The sequence below is a fragment of the Chiloscyllium plagiosum genome, chromosome 11 (assembly GCF_004010195.1).
Source record: "Chiloscyllium plagiosum isolate BGI_BamShark_2017 chromosome 11, ASM401019v2, whole genome shotgun sequence".
NCBI classification, from domain to species: domain Eukaryota; kingdom Metazoa; phylum Chordata; class Chondrichthyes; order Orectolobiformes; family Hemiscylliidae; genus Chiloscyllium; species Chiloscyllium plagiosum.
The window spans coordinates 30,684,128-30,707,145 of record NC_057720.1 but is presented as its reverse complement, the minus strand read 5'-3'; the positions used below and the strand labels follow the sequence as shown (position 1 = coordinate 30,707,145).

Below are 23,018 nucleotides of genomic sequence, written 5' to 3'. Positions count from 1 at the left end.
TGCTGGCAAATGGGACGAGGTCAGATTGGGATGTCTGGTCAGTGCAAATGAGTTGGATCGAAGGGTCGGTTTCTGTGCTGTATGACTATTTAGTTGCTGTATTGGAGATAAAGGTGTTCTGGTCATTTAAATCAGCAATGTTTTGACACCAATGCTTAAAGTACAGTTGAGGAATTATCCCTAAATTCCAATATTTTCACAATTCATTGCCTTTAATTAATTTTATTGTAACATTCAGATTAGAACAGGATTGTGACCAGATGGGCCAATGGGCTGAGAAGTGGCAGATGGAATTTAATTCACATAAATAAGAGGTGCTGCATTTTGGGAAAGCAAATCTTAGCAGGACTTATACACTTAATGGTAAGGTCCTAGGGAGTGTTGCTGAATAAAGAGACCTTGGAGTGCAAGTTCATAGCTCCTTGAAAGTGGAGTCGCAGGTAGATAGGATAGTGGAGAAGGCGTTTAGTATGCTTTCTTTTATTGGTCAGAGTATTCAGTACAGGGGTTGGGAGGTCATGTTGCGGCTATACAGGACATTGGTTAGGCCACTATTGGAATATTGTGTGCAATTCTGGTCTCCTTCCTATTGGAAAGATGTTTTGAAGCTTGAAAGGGTTCAGAAAAGATTTACATGGATGTTGCCAGGGATGGAGGATTTGAGCTATAGGGAGAGGCTGAACAGGCTGGGGGCTGTTTTCTCTGGAGCGTCGGAGGTTGAGGGGTGAACTTATAGAGGTTTGCAAAATCATGAGGGGCATGGATAGGATAAATAGACAAAGTCTTTTCCCTGGGGTGGGGGAGTCCAGAACTAGAGGGCATAGATTTAGGGTGAGAGGGGAAAGATATAAAAGAGACCTAAGGTGCAACTTTTTCACACAGAGGGTGGTACATGTATGGAATGAGCTGCCAGACGATGTGGTAGAGGCTGGTACAATTGCAACATTTAAGAGGCATTTGGATGAGTATATGAATAGGAAGAGTTTGGAGGGATATGGGCTGGGTGCTGGCAGTTGGGACTAGATTGGGTTGAGATGCCTGGTCGGCATGGACGGGTTGTACCGAAGGGTCTGTTTCCATGCTGTACATCTCTATGACTCTATTTAATTAAGCGCCAGAAAATATATACTTTGAAGTGTTGCACATGTGATCAAAACCATTGACTTGATCATGAGTCAAACATTTTTTATTGTCAGGCAATTTGACAAGCATAGTGATCCTTATTACTCAGCTAATCCAGAGAAAGTAAGGTTAAATTGTGCGGAGTTTGGTCATTTGAATCTTGATAAAAGTCAGTGCCAGTAAGAGTGACCATGAAACTATTATGAAGTTTGTTTAGTAAGGTTCTTTAAGGAACAAAACTTTCCATTCTCCTATTTGAAAATAGTTGACTCCTAATTGTTCACTGATATATCCAAGTAAATTACCTGTTTGTATCAAGACAGTCACCTTTGCTGGGTAGCTACGAATGGGCAATAATAGCTCTGTTTTGCAGAGATGCTCACGTTCTGTCAGTGGAATTTATTTTAATTTGACTCGGGATCTGGCAACTGTATAATGAAGTAAGAGTACAACTCAGCTTTTGAAATGTTTGAAGTTACTCTGGAAGTAATTGATTTTACCTCTCCAAAGAGCGTTGTACTGTATAGCTTGGCGTTTGTATTAATGCTGATATTTATTTATGCAGTTGTTTAAGTGATTTTGTAAACTGATTTCCCCAATTAATTCTCCACATTTTCGGAGACCAGCAGTGTGAGTAGATTCCTGCTTTCTTTGTTACTGAAGATTGCTGTTACCCTGTTCAGCAGTTTGTCATATAAATATAAATAGTTCAAGATTTATAATCGTGCAGTCTGCTGGTCTATGAATTTAATGACCCAGTTTACTGCAGCAGAGTTGTGGATTATCAGCTGCAGTTTCCTAATTGGGTAGTTGGAATCTGGAACTCATGTCCCTCAAAACAGCTTGGATGCCGGTTCAACTGAAACATTAAGATTGTAATAGATGGTTTTGGAATATTAAAGGCCCGGAGAAAAGATAGATAAATGGCATAGATCAGCTGTGAAGTAATGGAATACCAGAATAGATCAAGGGATTAAATGGGTTGCTTCTGATTCGACATTACAAGGTTTAACATTTCAATAACCTTATCAAGATAAAAATTGCTGGGTTGGGGTGATTTGGTCTCCAAAAATGAGGGGTGAAATTCAGATGGTACAAAAGCATAAATGTTTTACAAGTTCAGGAAGTAGCAGCCATTCAAATGCAAGCATGAGAAAAGAGATATTGGGAGACTTCAATTTAAAATTTTGAGTAGGAAAATGACAAAAAAAGGACTACATTTACTACAATAATGAAACTTTAAAAAGAAACAAAGGGCAGGTTTAGACATATTCATTCTCAAAGTCTCGTCAAGTTGTTAAATACTTCTCTTGCCAAAATAATTTGTTAAACTTGATTTCTTGCCATTTTAGTGGAACTAATGAAAAGAAACATTTTAAGTTTATTAAAATCTTGAAACACTGTTTGCCTATTGTAATGCCATGTGTTTTCTGCCCTAGGTTTCTGTTGGTAGGCCAAATGATGCCTTCTACTTTAGATGATGATTTCCTGAAGGATGGAATGGAAGCATTGTCTTCTCGCCCGTTTCGCAATGTTAGTCGACAGAGTAGTAGACAATTATCGATGTGTGGTAGTCAAGAAAAGTCCACAATGCGGCAGATGAGTGTGACATCAGATCGGTCATCTATCAGAATTGAGGAGATAATACCTGCTGCCAGAGTGGCAATACAAGTGAGTAAAACTATCACGGACAAGGATGATGCTGTTATTGTTTAGCATACCATTTTCTACTTCACAGAAAAATGCCAACTCTGAAGTTTCTTCCTATGTCCCTGTGGATGATGCCGCCATCAATGAGCAATAACATTTTCAGAATTCCGGTTCTTCTTTATTGCCATGTGCTTGGTTAATCTAGTTTTTGTTTTTTACTTGCTGACTTAGCTAATTATTTTTTCATTTATGTTCCATGCAAATAATTCTTTCTTTGCAGCAGTGATTTCCATTCCTTTCACCTTTGATTCTCGCGTCATATACCATCGGAATAGACCTTTCAGTCCAACTAGTCCACGCCGATCATGTTCCCAAACTAAATTAGTCCCACCTGCCTGTGCTTGGCCCATATCCCTCCAAACTTTTTCTATCCATTTACTTACCCAAATGTCTTTTAAACATTGTAACTGTACCTGGATTCACCACTATAAAAAAATGTTACCCCTCATGTCCTTTTAAATCTTTCTCCTCTCACCTTAAAAATATATCCCCTAGTTTTGAATTCCCCCACCCTAGGGAAAAGACCCTTGCTATTCACGTAATCTATGCTCCTCATGATTTTATAAACTTGTATAAGGTTGATTTTCAACCTCCTACACTCCAGTGAAAGAAGTCCCAGCCTATCCAGCTAATTTTTAAGTCAAACCCTCTATTTCCAGCAACATCTTGATAAATCTTTTCTGAACTCTCTTCAGTTTAGTAATATCCTTCCTATAACAGGGGCAACCAAAAGTGGACACACTACTCTTGAGCTGCCAGTGTATGGAATGAGCTGCCAGAGGATGTGGTGGAGGCTGGTACAATTGCAACATTTTAAGAGGCATTTGGATGGGTATATGAATAGGAAGATGTTTGGAGGGATATGGGCCAGGTTCTGGCAGGTGGGACTACATTGGGTTGGGATATCTAGTCGGCATGGACGGGTTGGAACGAAGGGTCTGTTTCCATGCAGTACATCTCTATGACTCTACTCCGAAAGAGACCTCTGTACAAACTCCACATGACATCCCAACTCCAATAATCAATGGTCTGAACAATGAAGGCAAGAATTATGTACCTAAACCCCTGAGTCTCCAACTCGGGGACCTACCATTAATTGTAGAAGTCCTGTCCTTGCTTATTTTACCAAAATGCAAAACCTCACATTTATCCATGGCAGCACAGTGGCTCAATGGTTAGCACTGCTGCCTCACAGTGCCAGGGTCCCAGGTTTGATTCCAGCCTTGGGCAACTGTCTGTGTGGAGTTTGCACATTCTCCCCATGTCTGTTTGGGTTTCCTCCGGGTGCACCACATTCCAAAGATTTCCTCCCACATTCCAAAGATGTGCAGGTTAGGTGAATTGGCCATGCTAAATTGTCCGTAGTGTTAGGTGCATTACTCAGAGGTGGGTGGGTTATTCTTCAGAGGGTCTTGTTGGGCCAAAGGACCTGTTTCCACACTGGGGCATCTAATCTAATCTAAACTACATCTGCCGCCACTCAACCCATTGATCCAGTTGATGAAGATCTCTTTGAATCTCGTCTAATGTTGCACACTGTTCCGAATTTAAGATTGCTTCAGATTAAGAGTTTACGATTCAGATCTGCTGAGTATTTCTGTGAGCTTCTGTATCATTTTGTTCTCATGCTTTATGCAACCTGTGTAACATAGGTATTTGTGCATTAACGTTCGGGTATTTTGCAAGCACAGTTTGTTTTAATGGTAAGGTGGCAAGTCTTGTCGCATGATACCCCTTTTTGTAAAAGTTCGTTTACTGTCTGTTATCCAGTTGCAGTCCGTGAAACTGCCATTTACAGACATCAATATTCAAATAAGGTCATTGAGTTGCCACAATTCATTTTGCAAGGATATTGAGTGCAACACCACCAAGGCAAGATCTAGAATTTTGTGATGGTGGGGACAATTTGTACAAATATTCCTAATGGTGAGGCCATAAAAAGGAAAGATGGAAATTTTCAATGTAAAAATATTATTGAAAGACCGTGCACTAGCCACCTCTTATTGAAGAGACCTGAAGTAGCACATTTGTATTTCTAGACTCCTACATCTTTTCAGTACATTTTGACCCATTTTATGGAATTTTAGAGTGTGTGAATTAAAAATGTAAAACTGGACTTGGACGGATTAAGCAGAAATGTATATTTGCCTCACTTCCTCCTCACTAGAACAGCTAAATAAAAACACAAACTACCCTTATCTAATCTACAACAAGGGTTCAGTGTTTTATTATAGTGAGAAAATTTGGGACTGAAACTTTACAGGTTTTCCCTTGGCATTTGACACATATGAACATGAGATTATACTTGCCTTCCAAAGCACCTCAGTTATAAAGTTGGGTTTAGGCATTCAGCTTTCTTCAAATATCCCTGTATGTTAATAAACAGATGCCTGTATGTGATATAAGGAAAGAGATGGTAATGATTATGGGAACCCTATCACGTCAGAAGAAAAGGGACTAATTTATTTTGAGATTTATCAGCTTCATTTGAAGAATCTAATGTTAGTTGTTTAAGTAAGTTATTACTGGGACCATTTGTCAGAAGTCACAAAACACCAGGTTACAGTTCATAGGCTTTATTAAAATCATAAATTCTTGGAGTGCTGCTCCTTCGTCAGGTGAAGTGGTGGGAGGCACACAGATCTGTGCATCACCTCCCATTTCACCTGATGAAAGAGCAGCACTCCAAAAGCTTGTGGTTTTAGATAAACTGTTGGGCTATAAACTGGTTTTGTGTGACTTATGACTTTGCCCTCCCAGTCCAACACCAGCATCTCCACATAACTGTAATCATTGGGTAGTAGCTACACTTGTGTTTCAACCTGAGCTCAGTCTTTCACCTTCTGAGGTGTAGTGTGCCAGCTATTTGTGCATCAGGTGCCAGAGTTTTGTATTTTAATGTGAGCATGTGTAACTTTATGTTGCAGACAATGGATGTGAATGATTTCACCTCAACAGTGGCCTGCTTCATGAGGCTGACATGGGCCGCAGCTGCTGGACGTCTTGACCTGGTGGGGAGCTGTCAGCCAATTAGAGAGAGTACCAATTCTCTGTTTTCTGTTGGTATCCGAAATAGGCTCAGCAGTTCAGGTAAGGAATTCCTTGTGCCTACAAAACGTTTCCTTGCATAAGTAATCTTTATTTGTCTGCTTTGGTTTGGACATTGGAGTCCAACTTTAAAAAGCTTTTTTCAAATGTTTACCAGAACAAGTAGCATAAATTGGCTATTTACCTTAATATAAGCCTCCGAACCTTTGCCATAAACAACAAATGGATGATGTTTCACAGTTTACAGAATCTCTTTCAGCAATTGTCATATTCTTCCGTGGTCTTCTTGTAAAATATCATTGGTCATGCAGGTCAGGAATTAACATAATTTGCTGTCCGCTAATGTTGTTCTGGTCATCTGGGGTTATCTACCAAATTTGTTTCTTTTCACTCTTGGACCTGTGCTCACACTACTTGCCATTTTTTCTGACAACATAGAAATTTTTTTGTTGAATTACAGCTTTTGAATGCATTCTCTCTAATTCTGTGGCCTCTTGTGATGAAACTCAGCTCTATAATTGTGCTTTTGAAACAATCGGTGTGAGACAGCAAATCTAATATTTCACGTTACTGACATTTAACATTTAATTGTTTTCATGAATTTTCATAGAATGCTTCTATGGTAATCTGATAAATTTCATAGAAATTGTTTCATAGCACGATGGATAAGTGAAGTAATCTTTTTTGGCGCAGTATCAAATATACTGTCAAATTTTTCTAATGCAAGATCAGGAGAAAACTCATTCAAGCCGGATGACACAAATTGTTTTAACTTGTACAGGCAGCACTTGCAGTTCAGGAAGTGAAGGTGAATCAACCACACTGCATGCAGGCATATGTGTGAAGCAACACTCAGTCTCCACCAAAGATACGCTCATTGCTCGAGAGGCCTTATCACTCCTAGTGACATGTTTACAGCTCCGGTGCCAGCAACTAGGTAATGTCTTTCACGGAACGGATTATCTATTTGAAGTACCCTAACACTAAACTCTTGCAGGGTAGATGTAGAAAGGGTATATGCCTGGTAGGGATGGCATAGGTGTCTAGAACCCAAGGGACACAGTCTCAGATAATGAGGTAGATGTTAAGGACTGAGATGAGGAGGAATTTCTTGTTGCAGAGTATGGTGAATCTCTGGACTTCTCTATCTCAGAGGAATTGGGCAGCTCGGTCATTGAGTGCATTCAAGAGAACAATCAATAGATTTCTACACTTTAAAGATATTATGGGAAAATGCCATTAGGAGAGAAGATCTGCCATGATCATAGTAGACTCACTGAGCTGGCTGACCTATTCCTGCTCCTGTTCCCTACTTTTCTGTTATATTTGAAAGATAGATCTAATTTAAAGTGAAGTTTATTTTTCATAATATCAGTTTGAATTATTTTATAAGTAAATCACATACAATGCAAAGGATCGAATGTATCTATAAAAATACTTTCTCTGTGAAAGTGTATCACCATGTTTTTAAAAAAAGTATGCAGAGGGCTACTTATAGATTTACTTTTGCAGGATGGTTCAGGAAGATATCCTTTGGTGATGCATTTCTGCTTCGTGTTAATTTTTACATTTGCTCTATTTTAAAATTTACTAATAGAGTAGAAAAATTCTTTTGTTAAATCACCATTTCAACTGCACACTTTGCTTGAGAAATGATGTCACCAAACTCCTCTTAATAAATACAGCTTATATGTAAATGGTGAGGTCTTGTTATAAGAAACACTTGAGTCCTGTTAAATGAAGCAGCTGAGATAGAGGAGAAATAACTACTGGTGGGCAACGCCACAGGAAAAGAGATGCAGAATAAGTACAATGTATTTTGATATCAAATGGCTTTTGGAAAAATGAATTGCGCATAGAGTAAGGAAATTCAATTTTAAAGTAGCTATCATTTCAGTATCTTCTCTACTTATTGAAATATAGAGGACAGGTTAATGAAGTTGCATGACCTAAGCTGTAGTTGAAGTGTAAAACAAGGCTAGAAACATGAGGGGGAAAAAAAAATCCCAAAGAATTGCAGATGCTGGAATTCTGAAACAAAAATCAGAAAGTGCTGGAAAAACTCAACAGATCTGGCAGCATCTGTGGAGAGAAAGCAGAGTCAATGTTCTGGATCCAGTGAGCCTTTTTCAGAACTTGAGAGTAGTTTAAAACTTAGAGAGTAGAGACTTGAAGAAACCAAAATATGTTAAAAACCTGAACCGAGAAATATCTGTGTTAAAACAGATTCATACTTTATAGCTTTCAATGATAACAATAGACTAGAAGATCATTTAAACCATGGTTTGCTGTTTTGTCTTAGGTTCTTTTTATATTCTTCCTTGTGTGAGTGATTTTATCATTGACATACTACTTGGATCCCCCAGTGCTGAGGTAAGGAAAATAGAAAATACCTACAAAAATCTAATTTGCATCATGGGTTTCTACATTATTGGGCTAATTTGGAGCAATTAAGATACAAAAATTTTATCTGGAATTAAAGGTTTCTTTTCTGTGAGTGCTGTTGAGTGAGTGATTGCCATTGTGAATTTGAATGTTTAGCAATAACGACACTGGAGTCAAGCAAATACGAAAACGTGCCCACTTGTCTTCACAAACTCAGCTGTATGTGGTTTCCTGCAGTATAAATGTAAAGAATCCAACAATTTTGAAACAAATATTTTGAATAGATCCTCTTGAAAATTGTGTTTTACCTTTTTGTATGCAGTTTGTAAATATTGAAAGTAAACATGGATCTTTTCGAATTAAAGTATTAAAATTATCAAGGGAAATAAGGAAATGGCAGAGATGTTTAACAAATGTTTTACATCTGTCTAACACATCGGAAGTAGGCAATTAAACTGATATCCAAAGTAAAGAAATGCTGCACAGCCAAGGCTAATTCTCAGAGGATGTAGGTTCAAATCTCACCCACATCAGCTGGTGAAATTTAAATTCAGTTTATAAAATCTGAAGTGAAAGGTGGTCTCAGTAATAATGACTGTGAAGCTATCATCAATTTTCATTTAAAAATAATATCACTCGTGCCTTGTAGAGAAGGAAATCTCAGCACGTGACTCTTGACTGCCGTCTATGATATCTTAGTAAGCCACACAATTCAAAGAAAGTTAGGAATATGCAACAAATGCTTGCCTGTAATGCCCAGATCCCATAACAGAAGATATAAGAAAGATGATAGCTTATGGGGTTTGGAGTATTACTAGTATGGATTAGTCAACAGAAACCTATAGAAATAAATGGGGCATTTACAGGATGCAACAAGAATCTGTGCTGGGGCCTCAGCTATTTTACATTTTGTGCCAGTGGTTTCAATACTTTACTACGATATGTTTTGCTGATGATACAATGATAGGTGGAAAAGCAGATGTGAAGAGAACACAGATTTTGAAGAGGTATAGGACATTTGAGTGATAGGGAAAGATACTACACAGAATGTTGTCATCCAAGATTCAGGAAGCAATGTTAGTGTGGTAGTAGTATCACTGAGTATGTAAACTGGAGACCGTGGCCCAATTTGACCAATGACATACGTAAAGTTGTCAGTAGGAATAATTGAAAATCAGTATTATTCACAAATCAAGAAACTAGTAAATGATGTGATTCAATAAACTTGGTGACCTGTAGTTAAATTAGAATGTTAACATGCTGGTTGAGCAAATGCATTAAGAAGGTCAATGTTAGCCTTTATAGGAGCCAGCTTACAATTTAAGCGTAAGGATGTTTTACTAAAATTAGATAGTGTTTTGGTGAAACCATATCTGGAACATTGTATGGTTTTGGTTTCCTTAATGAAGAAAGGATAAAACTGCATTTGTGGCGTTGCAATGAGGATTCATTAGAACAATTTTAGAGCCAAAAGTGCTGTCCTATTGTCACAAAGCTAGTCCCTTTTTTTTCTAAACGCTGTTGCTTAGCTCAAGGAGACTCTGTCCTTGACTCTTTTTCAGAGGGGCAATAAACTGGGCCAGACTCTAATCAGTTTGGTTTAGTACAGAGATGAAAAGGAATTTGAGAGGCCTTTTGTTTATATGTAAGCAGATGAGACTTCAGGCCAAAACGGTCATGCTTTAGAAGTGACCTGTATAACGAGAAGGGAGTGGTCAGCTCTTTAGCTAGCTGAGCTGAGCTGTTTTTAGTTTAGTCTGAGCTAGGAAGTTCAACAGGGAGTTGTGTGGAAGCTCTCTCTTTTCTGACCTTCAACTTCAACCTGTAAGCATGTGTTCCATTTATTCTGTTTTTTAAAGGGAGTTTGCTTATTGGGACTGTTTTGTGTATTCGGTACAGCATAATTAAGTCTAGCTGGATAGGTTGAGTTCTGTAGGGGTTATTCTGTTCTTTGTGTTACGTTTGTAGTTTTGAATACCTTTTTTGTCTGTTTTAAAATACTGTAGCCAATCTAACTATCTTACTCCAGGTAATTTTCACTGTGCACTTACCGAAACAAAGTGCAAAGTTAGGTCTAAATTGCCTGCTTAAGAATATTTTGAGTGGTCTGGCCTAGTCCACAACACTATGAAGTGAAATTGAGTAAAACAAACCAATATTTTATAGAATTTAGAAGAATGAGAAATACTGTCATTGAAAGGTATTCAATTCTTAGATGGCTTTACAGATTTAATACTGAAAGGTAGTGAGAAAGTGGTTGGCGATTCAATGACAAGAGGTCATTGCTTCAGAATAAGGGGTCAGCCATTTAGAGCCAAGTTCAGAGGTTCCTTCATTTGTGCATTGTGAATGTTGGAAATTTTCTGCTCCTAGGCTGGGGAGGTTCAGTTAATACATTCGAGACTTGGATTGATAGATTTTGGTCACTCGGGAAACAAGGTATGAGGATAGGGTGGGAAAGCTGAGTTAATGTGGAAATTGAGCTGTGATATTATTGAATAGCAGGACTGGCTTGATAGGCTGTATGACCTGCTGTGGCTCCTGCTTCTGTGTACTTGTTTGTTTTCTTGAAGGTGTTTGTTATTTCATACCTTCACAGATAAGAAGGGTTGCCTGGGATCAGTTATACACACTGAGCCAAACAGATACCTCAACAAACCCAGAAATACAGAAACCTAATCAGTTCCTTCTGCATGTCATATTGACAACACAACTGCCATTGTGGTCCCCGACCAGTATCATGCGTGGAGTCAACCAAAGGTAGGTTTTCAGTAGGTAAAAACAAAACTAAAAGTTTCAAAACAAAGGTGTCATCTGACCATAAACTTTCTGAAGGCTTGTATCTTTTTCTTGTTCAAGATCTCCTGTGGCATTCGGGTAAATATAATCTGGGGTTTGCAGTTGAATTATGATTAGATGCAAACCTGGTCAGTTCCTTGAACTCTGCTGCTCAGATATTCCTCATGGAGAAACTATCTAAATAGATGACAAAGTCACTGAGATACGAACTCCTGTTAAATGATTAATCCCCACCTACAAAATGCTTGGAATGAAGCGTAAATAAGACTTACATTTCTGTTCAAAATAACTGTGTTTCATTTGAAAATCATTATCCTTGTTTGTTTTTGAAGGCTTTTGTCCCAGTGTACTGAATATTTTGGCTTGAGGTGCCAACTGTTGGATGACTTAACATGTGAGTATGACGGATAGATTTATAGGTTGAATGTAAATAATCAATGCATTCTTTCTTCAGTTTACCTGTACTGTGCATTTGGTAAATTCCCAACATAACCCAAATTTTTGGTAGTTTTAAAGAACTGAATTGCATGTTAAATTCAGTTCAAGGAAATGTTACACTATATAACTGCTTTTACTCATTGAGAGCTTGGAAGGTACATTGAGGGTCACTGCACAATCAAAACTAGCAATGTAATTACAAGGCAATTACCTAATCCAGAGATAAGATGTGACAGGAATATTACATTCTATGCTGTAGTGCAAGATCATAACTATAATAAAAACAGATGTTGGAAAGCTGAGATAAAACAGAAAATGTTAGAGAATCTCTGAGGGTCGAGCAGCATGATTGTAGAGAGAGTTAAGGTTTTGAGTCTGAAATGGCGCTTGTTCATCAGACCCAATGTTAACTCAGATCCAATCCCCACAGATGCTGCTGGACTGCTGAGTTTCTCAGTTTTCTGTTTTTATTTGTTTTATTTTGGTGGCATTTAACCTATCAATTTTAAGCCAATATTAAATGTATCATTGAAATTTAATTTCAGAATTTTTAATACAAACATTTAATCATTTGCTACATTCAGGCCATGCCGGTACTTCTCTGAATCAATCCACAATTAACTTGCACTACACTGTACTGTCTGTATAGCTCTGTATCTTCCAGTTATTCAGATAATCCTATGTTTCTCAAAGAAGATGAATTTTAAGGTTTTTGCGAAGATTTTTACCTTGAGTTGTGAAGGTTATTGTTGATTTGCTCACCAATATGATAGGTTGTCATGCAAACATTTCGTTACCATGTTAGGGAACATTAAACATGCGACTTCAGTGAAGCTTGATATTTCTATGATCTGGTCTATTAATGTTGGTGGCATCATTTCCGGTTTTACTGTACAGTGGCTTGTGTCTGAGGTCTATTTCTACATGTTTGTTGATGGCTTTTTGGGTTGAAAACCAAGCCTCTAGGAATTTCCGTGCGCATCTCTAGTTAGCTTGTCCTAGGACAGTGACGTTGTCCCAGTCAAATTGATGGCTCTCCTTGTCTGTGTATTAAGATGAGGCAGAATTGGTCGTGCCATTTTGCTGCCAGTTGGTGTTTATGTATCTGGATTGTTAGTTTTCTTCTGGTCTGAGCGATGTAATGTTTATGGACGTCGCTACATGGGATTTTGTGTATTACGTTGGTCCTGCACGTTGTGGGTATGGAGTCTTTCGGCCTTGACTAGTTGGCATGGTGTGGATGTGGGTTAATGTGCTACCATGATTCCTAGTAGTCATACTCGTCTGGTTGTCATTTCTGATATGTTCTTGACGTAGGGTAGGTTGATCAATGTAGTAGGGCATGCAGTGACCTCTTGGCATTGTCTGTCCAATTGACATCGGGCAGACAAAGCTGTTGGGGTATCTGTTGTTTGTGAAGACCTCATGTAGGTGTTCTTCCTCATTTTTGCATAGTTCTGGTGTGTTGCAGTATGTTGTAGCTCATTTGAATAGTGTTCTGACACAGCTCTGTTTGTGGATGTTGAGGTGATTGATGTTGTAATTAAGAATTTGGTCCATCTGGGTTGCCTTCCTATAAACTTTGGTTAGGAATTCACTGGTCACTCATTGTACCATGACGTCGAGGAATGGGAGTTGATTGTTATTCTCCTCGCCTCTGGTGAATTTGATACCAGTGAATATGTTGTCGATGAGAGTGTGTGTTTCCTCTAACTGTGCATTTGATGAGGACAAATGTGTCATCCACGTGTCAGATCATAGCTTTGGTTGGATCAAGGGAAGAGCTGTGTGTTCCAATCTTTGCATGACTGCAACCCCCACCAGCTTGGCAAGCAAACCAAGAACCGAAGGTAAATTTGTTTTGCCTGAACAACATCCTGTGGTAAATCATTGTGTGATAATAATGTTTTACATGGGAAAATTTATCCTAGCCCCTCTTCTTGCTCGTTTTGTTGCTATGCTAAGTTAATGATCCTTGTCTTTGACCCACCACCTGGCGAAAATAGGCCTTCTCCAATTCCCTACCAAATTGCCTTTATTGTTAAATCCTTCAATGGGATATCATAGTATTCTGTTTTCCAGTGGAAATAATAGTATCTCAGATCTCTCTTCTTAACCAAAGCTGCTTGCCTGATAGTCTGGGATCTGCACTATATACTCTGCATGGCTTTAATACCTAATCTGTAATGGAATGCCAGAATTACACAATTATTGTGCTTTAATTGCAATCTATCATAACTTTGTACAAATTTGTCGTCCCTTTGCTCTCGTGCATTTTCACTCAATTTTGCTATATAAGGATATATCTGATTTCCATTGAAACTTTTTTTTATCTGAAGATTATTAATAAGTAAGAAAGCAAATCTGTTTTTGACTTTTATTGTGAGAGGTTGGAATTTGAAAACGGGGAAATTTTGTTACAATTGTACAAAGTATTACTGATACTGGATTGGAGCATTGTGTGCAGCTTTGATCCCTGAATTTATTAAGGGATATATTGGAGTCAGTTCGAAAGAGATGGAATAACCTTATTCCTGGGATGAAGGGGTTCACTTATTGAGAACGACTAACCAGTTATTACAGGTTCTAAGGAGATGATTCCACTAATAGGGTGATTGTGAACAGGAGGGCATTCATTTAAAACTGAAATTACTTTGATAATTTCTTCTGTGAAGGTAGTGAATGTCTGGAATTCTCTATCCCAAAGAATTATGGACTCTAGATCTCCGAGAGTATTTAAAAAGGAAGTAGGTAGTTTTTTCAAAAACTGAAAATTTGAGAGCCATGAGGACTTGCTATGAAAGAGGCATTGAAGCTGGGACAGATCAATGATGATCTTCTTGAACGACGGGACTGGCTTGAGTGCTTGACTGGCCTACTCTTATTTCTTATGTTCTTATGATTTCCCCCCTCTTGATCTATTGTTTCATTCACTAACTATTTCTCCCTGTAAATTTGGTCCCGATGCCTCCTTGTGTCAACAAATTTTATATTTGTTTCCCAGTTCAAACAACATTATCGTTAGCACTTCATTATCCTTGTTACTTAACAAGCAAAACACATTTCAGCTAAATATGTAAAGTGATAGTTTGTTATTTCCTGATGAAGGGCTTATGCCAGAAATATCGGTTCCTCTGCTGTTCGAATGTTGCCTGACCTGCTGTGCATTTCCAGCACCCACACTCAACTCTGTTTGTCAATTCATACCAGTTTCAGCCAGAATTAAATTAAGCAATGCTTTTTCATTTGAGATAAGGTAAAACCATAAGTAAAAGTGATCATTAGAATTGTTAGAAAGGTATAGCTTTGCATTAGTTATTGCTATCTGATCCAGTCCTGCCTACACAAGGGGTATAATGCTGAGGAATGGATGCACAGTCTGTACAATATCAGAAGTCACACATCAGGTTATACTCCCAATAGGTTTACTTGAAATCAAAAGCTTTCTGAGCATTGACACTTCACCTGACAAAGAGACAATGCTCTGAAAGCTTACCATTTCAAATAAACCTGTTGGACGAGAACCTGGTGTCAATGTGACTTCTGACCTTGTCTACCCCAATCCAAAACTGTCTCTTAAACAGCATTAGACCTAGTTTAGTCAGGGTTAACACAAGTTTTGATCCAGGGATTGCTTCAGCTTCTTTACTATCTGGAGTATTTTAACTCTAAATATTGTCAATTTTCTGTTTGTTTTGAAAGTTTTTTTGACTTCCTTGGATGAGATTGTCAGTTTACATTGGAATTGAATACAGCTTGTGATTTGAATTTGCACAAAGTTTTAACTCCTAAAACTCCTTTTAAAAAAAATAAACTTAGGAGTGTTGTATAGATTGGAGAGAGAGGATGTTTATTGTGTTAAGTTTAGAGCATGTATCGTGGAAATAATAGTGCTATGCAACCTCAATTTAATGTCAGAGTTTTTCTAATTTTCAGCAGTCATTAATATTGAAATTAATCACTTACTTCCTTTTAGCTTCAGAGATGGAGCAACTTCAAATTAGCCCTGCGGCCATGTTAGAAGATGAGGTTAACTGGCTTGACAACTTTGAGCCCACATGGACTGCAGAATCAGAGACTAGTGAGTCGGATAATGTTCTGCTTGCAGGGCATCTGCGGCTTATCAAAACACTACTGTCACTCAGCGGCCCAGAGAAGGAATTACTTGGTAATTTAAATTTATTGTTACAATTACTAAATATGTGCATCAGATTATTGAATCCATCATCACATAATTCTCAGGAATTAAACTAGCAGAATTGTGATTTCTGTCTGTACATTTTATGGAAGTCACTCCCCAGCATTGTTAATAATGGACCTACTTTTGGTGATCATTGCCTTATGCGTTAACATCATCTTGTGTAAGAAGAATTTATAAGGAAACCTAAAATAACTGATCAAATTGATGTTGGTGTAAAACTTCATACCTTTTGTTCCACAAGTAAATACTAGCTATGTTAGACATCAAAAATATGGAGACCAGCTCTGTAATGGGTTCAATTTGTTTTTTCTTGAGAGAGAATTAGAGGAAACTATCACTTGTAGTATATTTATTTTACATTGGCAAAAACATTGGTGATGGATATTGCCGATTGAGTGGGAATTGGAAATAAATGATTGGTTAAAGTACATGCTCGTGTACCAAGATAATTTGAACCCAGTCAGCTAGAGAGCAGAAGTTGTATAAAGATGCTAACCAGATGGCAGGCCCATGTCATCCCTGGTGTTTGGTTGCAGAATGGAATCTGCAGTACTTAGAATCAGGTGGCATGATTTTGAACTGTAGAAGCAAATAAACTGAGAATTGTCTTTAAGGAAAGCACCCATTTTGATCAGAATGCTTTGTAAAGGATTGCAAACATTCTCAGCAAATGAATGGAGTTAATGTAAATAGGCAAAAATAAAAAGCTATTTGTAATGTTCCTTGAGTGAATTAATCTTCATAGAATCCCTACAGTGTGGAAACAGGCCATTTGGCCCAACAAGTCCACACCCACTCTCCAAAGATTAACCCACCCAGACCCATTCTGCTACCTTATTACTCTACATTTACCCCTGACCAATGCACCTAACCTACACATCCCTGAATGCTATGGGCAATTTAGCATGACCAATTCACCTAATCTGCACAGGGAGACAACCAGAATTCCCGGAGGAAACCCACGCTGACACATGGAGAATGTGCAAACTCTACACACAGTCGCCCAAGGCTGGAATTGAACCCAGATCCCTGGCATTGTGTAGAAGCAGTGTTAACCACTGAGCCACTGTCCCACCTTGCACAATTACCTTTGAGATTTCTCAATTAGCTGAAGCTTCTTTCATGTTTTATTGCATTTTTTTAAATGACAAAAAATCTGTAGTTCTTTGCCATGAGATGGTGATATAATTAATGTGATTTTAACTCAAATAAAAACTTTGCACCTTCTAACTGTCACATTGCTTAAATCTTGCCTTCCCATCCCTTTGAGACTTAGCAATATCCAAATAAACAGTACAATTAATTTACAAGTCTTTTTGTCCACGGTAAATTCAAGTTATATAAGTAATGTCACAGTAGAAAAGCATTAGTTTCATGGCTATACAATTGCCTACAACTCAGATGGAGTCTTCCCCCATAATGCCTGCCACATCTCTGTATGATTCTGTCTCTGGTACCAGAATTGCCAATTGCTTTTCTAAACACCTGATCTGTGTAGTGGCAATGCTGTGGACTGAGCCCTTGGTCCTCTTTTTATTAACTGAGGCCCTCAGTTGCCTTCCCAGGAAAATACGTTTGAATCAGGCAACAAGACCCTCACCTTGACTGTCATTGTGTGTGTCTGACTTCCTTTGCAATTTTCCTCCATTCTTTATTGTTGAGACCATCACTACTTTGCTTTTATTTTATTCATTTTGCTTTGGAACTGAGTTGCAGGCAAGAATTGAACTTTGAACAGCAGCTCTTTTTTTTAGATGTGGAAAAAACCAAAGACTGATGTTTGCTATTGTAAATTGGCCTGGAAAGATGATGCAGGTTAATTACTTGTAGACAATTCTAAATACACAATTCGGTACCAAGGTGTTGTTATGCTCAGGCACTGGCAGCTGGTTAGATCAATCAAAGGAGGACCTGTGCCAGCTAGCAAACAATTAGTGTGTTGGAAAAGAAAGGAGAAAAAACTGACTCTGACTGGGATTTGGGCAGGAAGCAATTTTACTTTGAAAGCTGCTAGACTGGGTTTGGTTTTGTTTGATTTTAATCTCTCTATTTATTCTCCAGTTATTTAATGTTTTGAGAAGAGTTTCCCAGTTGTATGAAATAATTACAAGTTTCCAGAGGTCTGCAGACGTTGTTTGCATTGAATGGTGACTTCCGAATTCACGCAAAATATGCAGTCTTGCATTCCTGTAAAGAAACCCATCTTCCAAGGATTTCATGAAGGCCTGGTATTCATACAGTTATCAAAGTAACAGTTACGAATATACAGTGACTTCAAAATTGCTCGTTTGTTCCTGACCAGACTTCATGAATAACAGATAACTGACACCAATATTGTTTATAGCTTAAACATAAATCAACAATTTATTATTAATACTGTAAATCTAGCAGCACAGAGTTAAACAACAAGGTAATCTAATGCGTATGATTTAAACCCTATCTTCTTTGATAATAGCCCCACACTCTCACACAGTTAGGAGATAAATTTTAAAAAAGCAAAGTTGTAATTTGCCAATTCACTTAAGCAGTTTTGAATGATATTTAATAAACCTTCATGCAATCCTTGGGTAATGAGCTGTTCACAAGCATCAGGGACGGTACAACTTGCTTGAATTCTAAAGACACTGGTCAATGCAAACAATTTCCATGAACTACTGGAGACTTGTACTTATAACTTCCACTGAGGTCCTTTTCTCATCTTTCAATAATTCAGTAGCGGGAGGATAACTACAGAACAACTAAAGCTCCATCTATCAGCTTTCACAGGCAAGCTACCTTCTGCTCAAAACCCAGTCTTAACCAGTTCAATTTATGTATTCTCGTTCTTCAGCATTTTACTTTTGAGTGGCAAGCACCAGCCTCTCTTTAATTGACCCTTTTAACATCCAAGCAGCTGTCGCTCCTTGAACATAATACAGTTGAAGTGCCAAAATATCTGCAGTATTCTTTTAATAATAATCCACCTACAATTGACTTGCCAGACCCGTTCCCGTAAACAAACTGTTCTTTCCTTTTTAAAAAAAAGTAAGGTGCTGCTCAAAGACCAAAGTTCAACACTCAATTTCAGTTCAAGGTTTGTGCAAAGTTCAGTTCATAGTTCAAAACCAAAAATGAGGGGAAAAAAAGGCTAACAGTGATGTTCCTGAAAAATCTGGTTAGGAACTATTGAGTGATTGTTGAGGGTCATTGAATATTTTAAATTGACTATACAAATCCAGTGATACTGAAGCTGATTTAGTTTGGCTTGCTTTCCCTGTGTTGTAATACTGTCATATTAACAGCACCAAAGAAGTGAATTGTATGCATTTATACTATCTTTGACTGAGAAACAAATGGTTACCCAAATAATACAACTTCATGCTACCATCAACCACAAAACTACTTTTGTGATTGTTTAGCTTTGTTTTTGCAATCGCATACAACCTTTCTGATCTTGAACTTTAATCAAGTTTTGGGGTATATTGAATTGGTATGATTTGTATTATAAAAGCAAAATACTGCAGATTCTGGAGGTCTGAAATAAAAGCTGCACCTGTGGAGAGAGAATTTGAGTTAACATTTGAAACTATCGTCTCCCTTTTGAAATTGTGTAGTTAATAATTTGGTCCCTCACTGCAAGGGAGAGGTTCTTAATGGATCATCACTTTATGTCCAGCTTCTTAAAGAGGCATGTTAAAAAATAACTAAGAATTTATTTTACCGTATAAACCAGGATACAAATTTAACGAGGTGCAATTTTAGTCATTGCACTCCAGTAACTCTTAATCAAAAGTACCGTTTCTGATGTCTACTTCCATGTCAGTACGAAGAATAACCAGAACTCATCTAAAGAAATGTCTAATTCCATCTGATTCTTAATCAAATCCTGGGAAGTAAAAGCTACATTTTCTTTTGTAATTCTATGCTCACTGAACCAACAAATACCTCCTGAAACAAGAAAAGCTACATTTTATCCATCGCCCCTGCCCTTTCATGGATCTGTACTCTGTGTAATTTTCAGAACAAATATTTTGCATCAGTCAGTTGGAAGACTAGAATATCTGTTGGTTGTTCATTGTTCTCAATGTTCAAATCACTAGTTTCCAATGCGACATGACCCATTTGATTACAACTCCTCCAACTTTTTATTTCACCCTCATCAGACAATTTTATTTCATTGGGGCCAACGAGGCAAGTTTGGAATACCTTTTTTAAGTTCCCTACAGCATGGAAACAGGTCCTTCGGCCCAACAAGTCCACACCGACCCTCCGAAGAGTAACCCACTCAGACCCATTCCCCTATCCTATATTTACCCCTGATTAATGGACCTAACACTATGGGCAATTTAGCATGGTCAATTCACCTGACCTGCACAACTTTGGATTGTGGGAGGAAATCAGAGCACCTGGAGGAAACCCACACAGACACTGGGAGAATGTGCAAACTCCACACGGACAGTCGCCCGAGGCAGGACTCAAACCCAGGTCCCTGGTGCTGTGAGGCAGCAGTGCTAACCACTGAGCCACCATACTGCCTTTTGATCTCTCTAAACTGATGTTTTGTGTGCAGGACCATCATTAATCAAACAGCTCATGGAAGACTTCTTGTTCCGTGCTTCAAAAATCATCTTGACCAGCAGCAGTCCAGCTGGGAGTTGCTCAGTTAGTCAACAGGATTTTCATCCAAAGTATGTAAGCTCAGTTCTTTCTATTAGTGCTTACAATAACTGGGTAGTTTGCTCTGACTGATTTCATAACTGTTGTCCCACCTTCAGGTGAAATCTTGACTAGTTTTTTTAAATTGAAGTTGTTCAGCACTCAACCCTCAATTTCTGTCTACAGTGCATCTTAAAGTTCAAAGATTGTGTTGTATTTCTTCAGCTCACATTGCTGTCTTTTGACTAGATTTCACCTGAAGATTTTGAATGCTAAAAGTTAACATCATTCTGCCTCTGATTTTCCAGGTGCAGTACAGTCAATAGTCGACTTGCTGCTTACGAGGTGCTGGTTATGTTAGCAGACAGCTCTTTGAGTAACCTTCAGCTTATCTCCAATGAACTTCTATCAATGCATCATCAATTTGACCCTGCACTCACAAAGGAGTTTGAGGTCAGTGAAATACTTGCTCTCTTGTCTTTTTCTTCCCTAATAGTATGAAATATTAGCACATGTTTGATTGGTCACCTCAAAGCATATTAATTTTTTTTTATTGTTGTACTTTTCTCTTTGAAGGAAACCAAAAACTAGTCAGGATGTGGTAAGCATAAGGAATGGAGCAGGCAGTTTACAATCTGCAATACAGCACATTGCAGCACTGACCAAAAATGAAAGCTTCCATACATTATTGCTGTAGTTCTCATCCATTACCTGCCTTTTCTCCTTCCCAGTATGAAACCTCCATCTCGTATTTCACTAGGGTTTTACAGCATGAGTAATAAATTGCAACACTAATGTATATTTCATTCACCTGTTTTTCCTTCCTTAGCTTTCTATTAAACCTTTCTCAGTCATGGGTTTCTTGATTAAGCAGTATTTCCTCAATAGAGATGGAAACTACATAAACAAGGAATAATGTTTTTTTTTTGAAAATTTAAGATAAAGTATCATAGCTGAGAACATGAACATACATTTTTAAGTTAAAAATCACACCACACCAGGTTATAGTCCAACAGGTTTAATTGGAAGTACACTAGCTTTCGGAACGACACACCTTCATCAGGTGATAGTGGAGGGCTCAATCCTAACACAGAATTTATAGCAAAAATTTACAGTGTGATGTAACTGAAATTATACATTGAAAAATTGATTGACTGTTAAGCCTTTCATCTGTTAGAATACAGTGATAGTTTCATTTCTTTCATGTGTAAATCACAAAACCTTTTTTTTAAAAAGTTGTATTCTCGGGTTAGCTGTTAACAATGGTGATAGCTAGACAATATGTTGAAGGTGTTGGCCCCCTGTGTTCTCTGTCTATGCCATGATGTTTAGATTGATTCTAATCTAAAAAGTGAGATAATGGCATTTTACATAAATTCATGCAGTTTTTGAGCTCAGAGTTCCACATGAATGCATGCAGTTTTTGAGCAAAGCCAACACACCGGGACGTCCCATCGTGTCGGGCAATGGGACCCTATGTAAGAATCTCTCCAGCTATGTGGAAGGCATCTTGAAACCTATTGTACAGGGGATCTCCAGCTTCTGTCACGACACTATGGATTTCTTACAGAAACTCAGCACCCACAGACCAGTTGAACTGGGAACATTCCTCGTTACAATTGATGTTTCCGCACTCTTCACCAGCATCCCCCACAACGATAGCATCGCGGCAACAGCCTCAGTACTCAACACCAACAACTGCCAATCTCCAAACACCATCCTACAACTCATCCGCTTTATCCTTGACCACAACGTCTTCACCTTTGACAACCAGTTCTTCATCCAGACACACGGAACAGCCATGGGGACCAAATTTGCACCCCAATATGCCAACATTTTTATGCACAGGTTCGACCAAGACTACTACTCTATGCAGGATCTCCAACCAACATTGTACACCAGGTACATTGACGACATTTTCTTCCTCTGGACCCATGGCGAGGAGTCACTGATAAAACTACACAGTGACATCAACATTTTTCATCCCACCATCAAACTCACCATGGACTACTCTCGACTATCTGTCTCATTCTTGGACACATACGTCTCCATCAAGTATGGACACCTCAACACCACATTCTACCGCAAACCCACAGACAACGTCACAATGCTATACTTTTCCAGTTTCCACCCAAAACATATTAAAACAGCCATTCCCTATGGACAAGCCCTATGCATACACCGGATCTGCTCAGATGAGGAGGAATGTGACGGACACCTGGAAGTACTCAAGGATGCCCTCACAAGAACGGGGTACGATGCTCAACTCATCGACTGCCAGTTCTGACGTGCCACAGCAAGGAACCGTAGTGACCACCTCAGGAGACAGACACGTGCTGCAACTGACAGGGTAACCTTCGTTGTTCAGTATTTCCCAGGAGCTGAAAAATTACGCCATGTTCTTCGAGACCTGCAACACATTATCAATGAGGATGAGCACCTCACCAAGACCTTCCCCACAACTCCACTACTTGCCTTTAAACAACCGCCAAACCTCAAACAGATCGTTGTTCGTAACAAGCTGCCCGGCTCTCAGGACAACTCCATACAAACCTGTCACGGTAGACGCTGCAAGACGTGTCAGAGTGTGGACATAGATACCACCATTACACGTGGGAACACCTCCCACCTTGTACTTGGCAGGTACTCATGTGACTCAGCCAACGTTTTCTATCTTATA

At 38.6% G+C, this 23,018-nt stretch overlaps 1 protein-coding gene across 4 annotated transcripts in view; it reads left to right on the top strand.

The window, feature by feature from the left end:
• usp24 (ubiquitin specific peptidase 24) overlaps positions 1-23,018 on the top strand; it is a 186,236-nt gene that overhangs the window by 98,031 nt on the left and 65,187 nt on the right. For all 4 annotated transcript variants that reach the window (XM_043699013.1, XM_043699012.1, XM_043699014.1 and 1 more), the window contains exons 33-41: positions 2,562-2,793; positions 5,760-5,922; positions 6,662-6,817; positions 8,183-8,253; positions 10,865-11,025; positions 11,397-11,458; positions 15,479-15,670; positions 20,253-20,370; positions 20,647-20,791. In XM_043699013.1, coding sequence (XP_043554948.1) covers positions 2,562-2,793; positions 5,760-5,922; positions 6,662-6,817; positions 8,183-8,253; positions 10,865-11,025; positions 11,397-11,458; positions 15,479-15,670; positions 20,253-20,370; positions 20,647-20,791 — 1,300 coding nt within the window. The remainder of the gene's footprint in view (positions 1-2,561; positions 2,794-5,759; positions 5,923-6,661; positions 6,818-8,182; positions 8,254-10,864; positions 11,026-11,396; positions 11,459-15,478; positions 15,671-20,252; positions 20,371-20,646; positions 20,792-23,018) is intronic.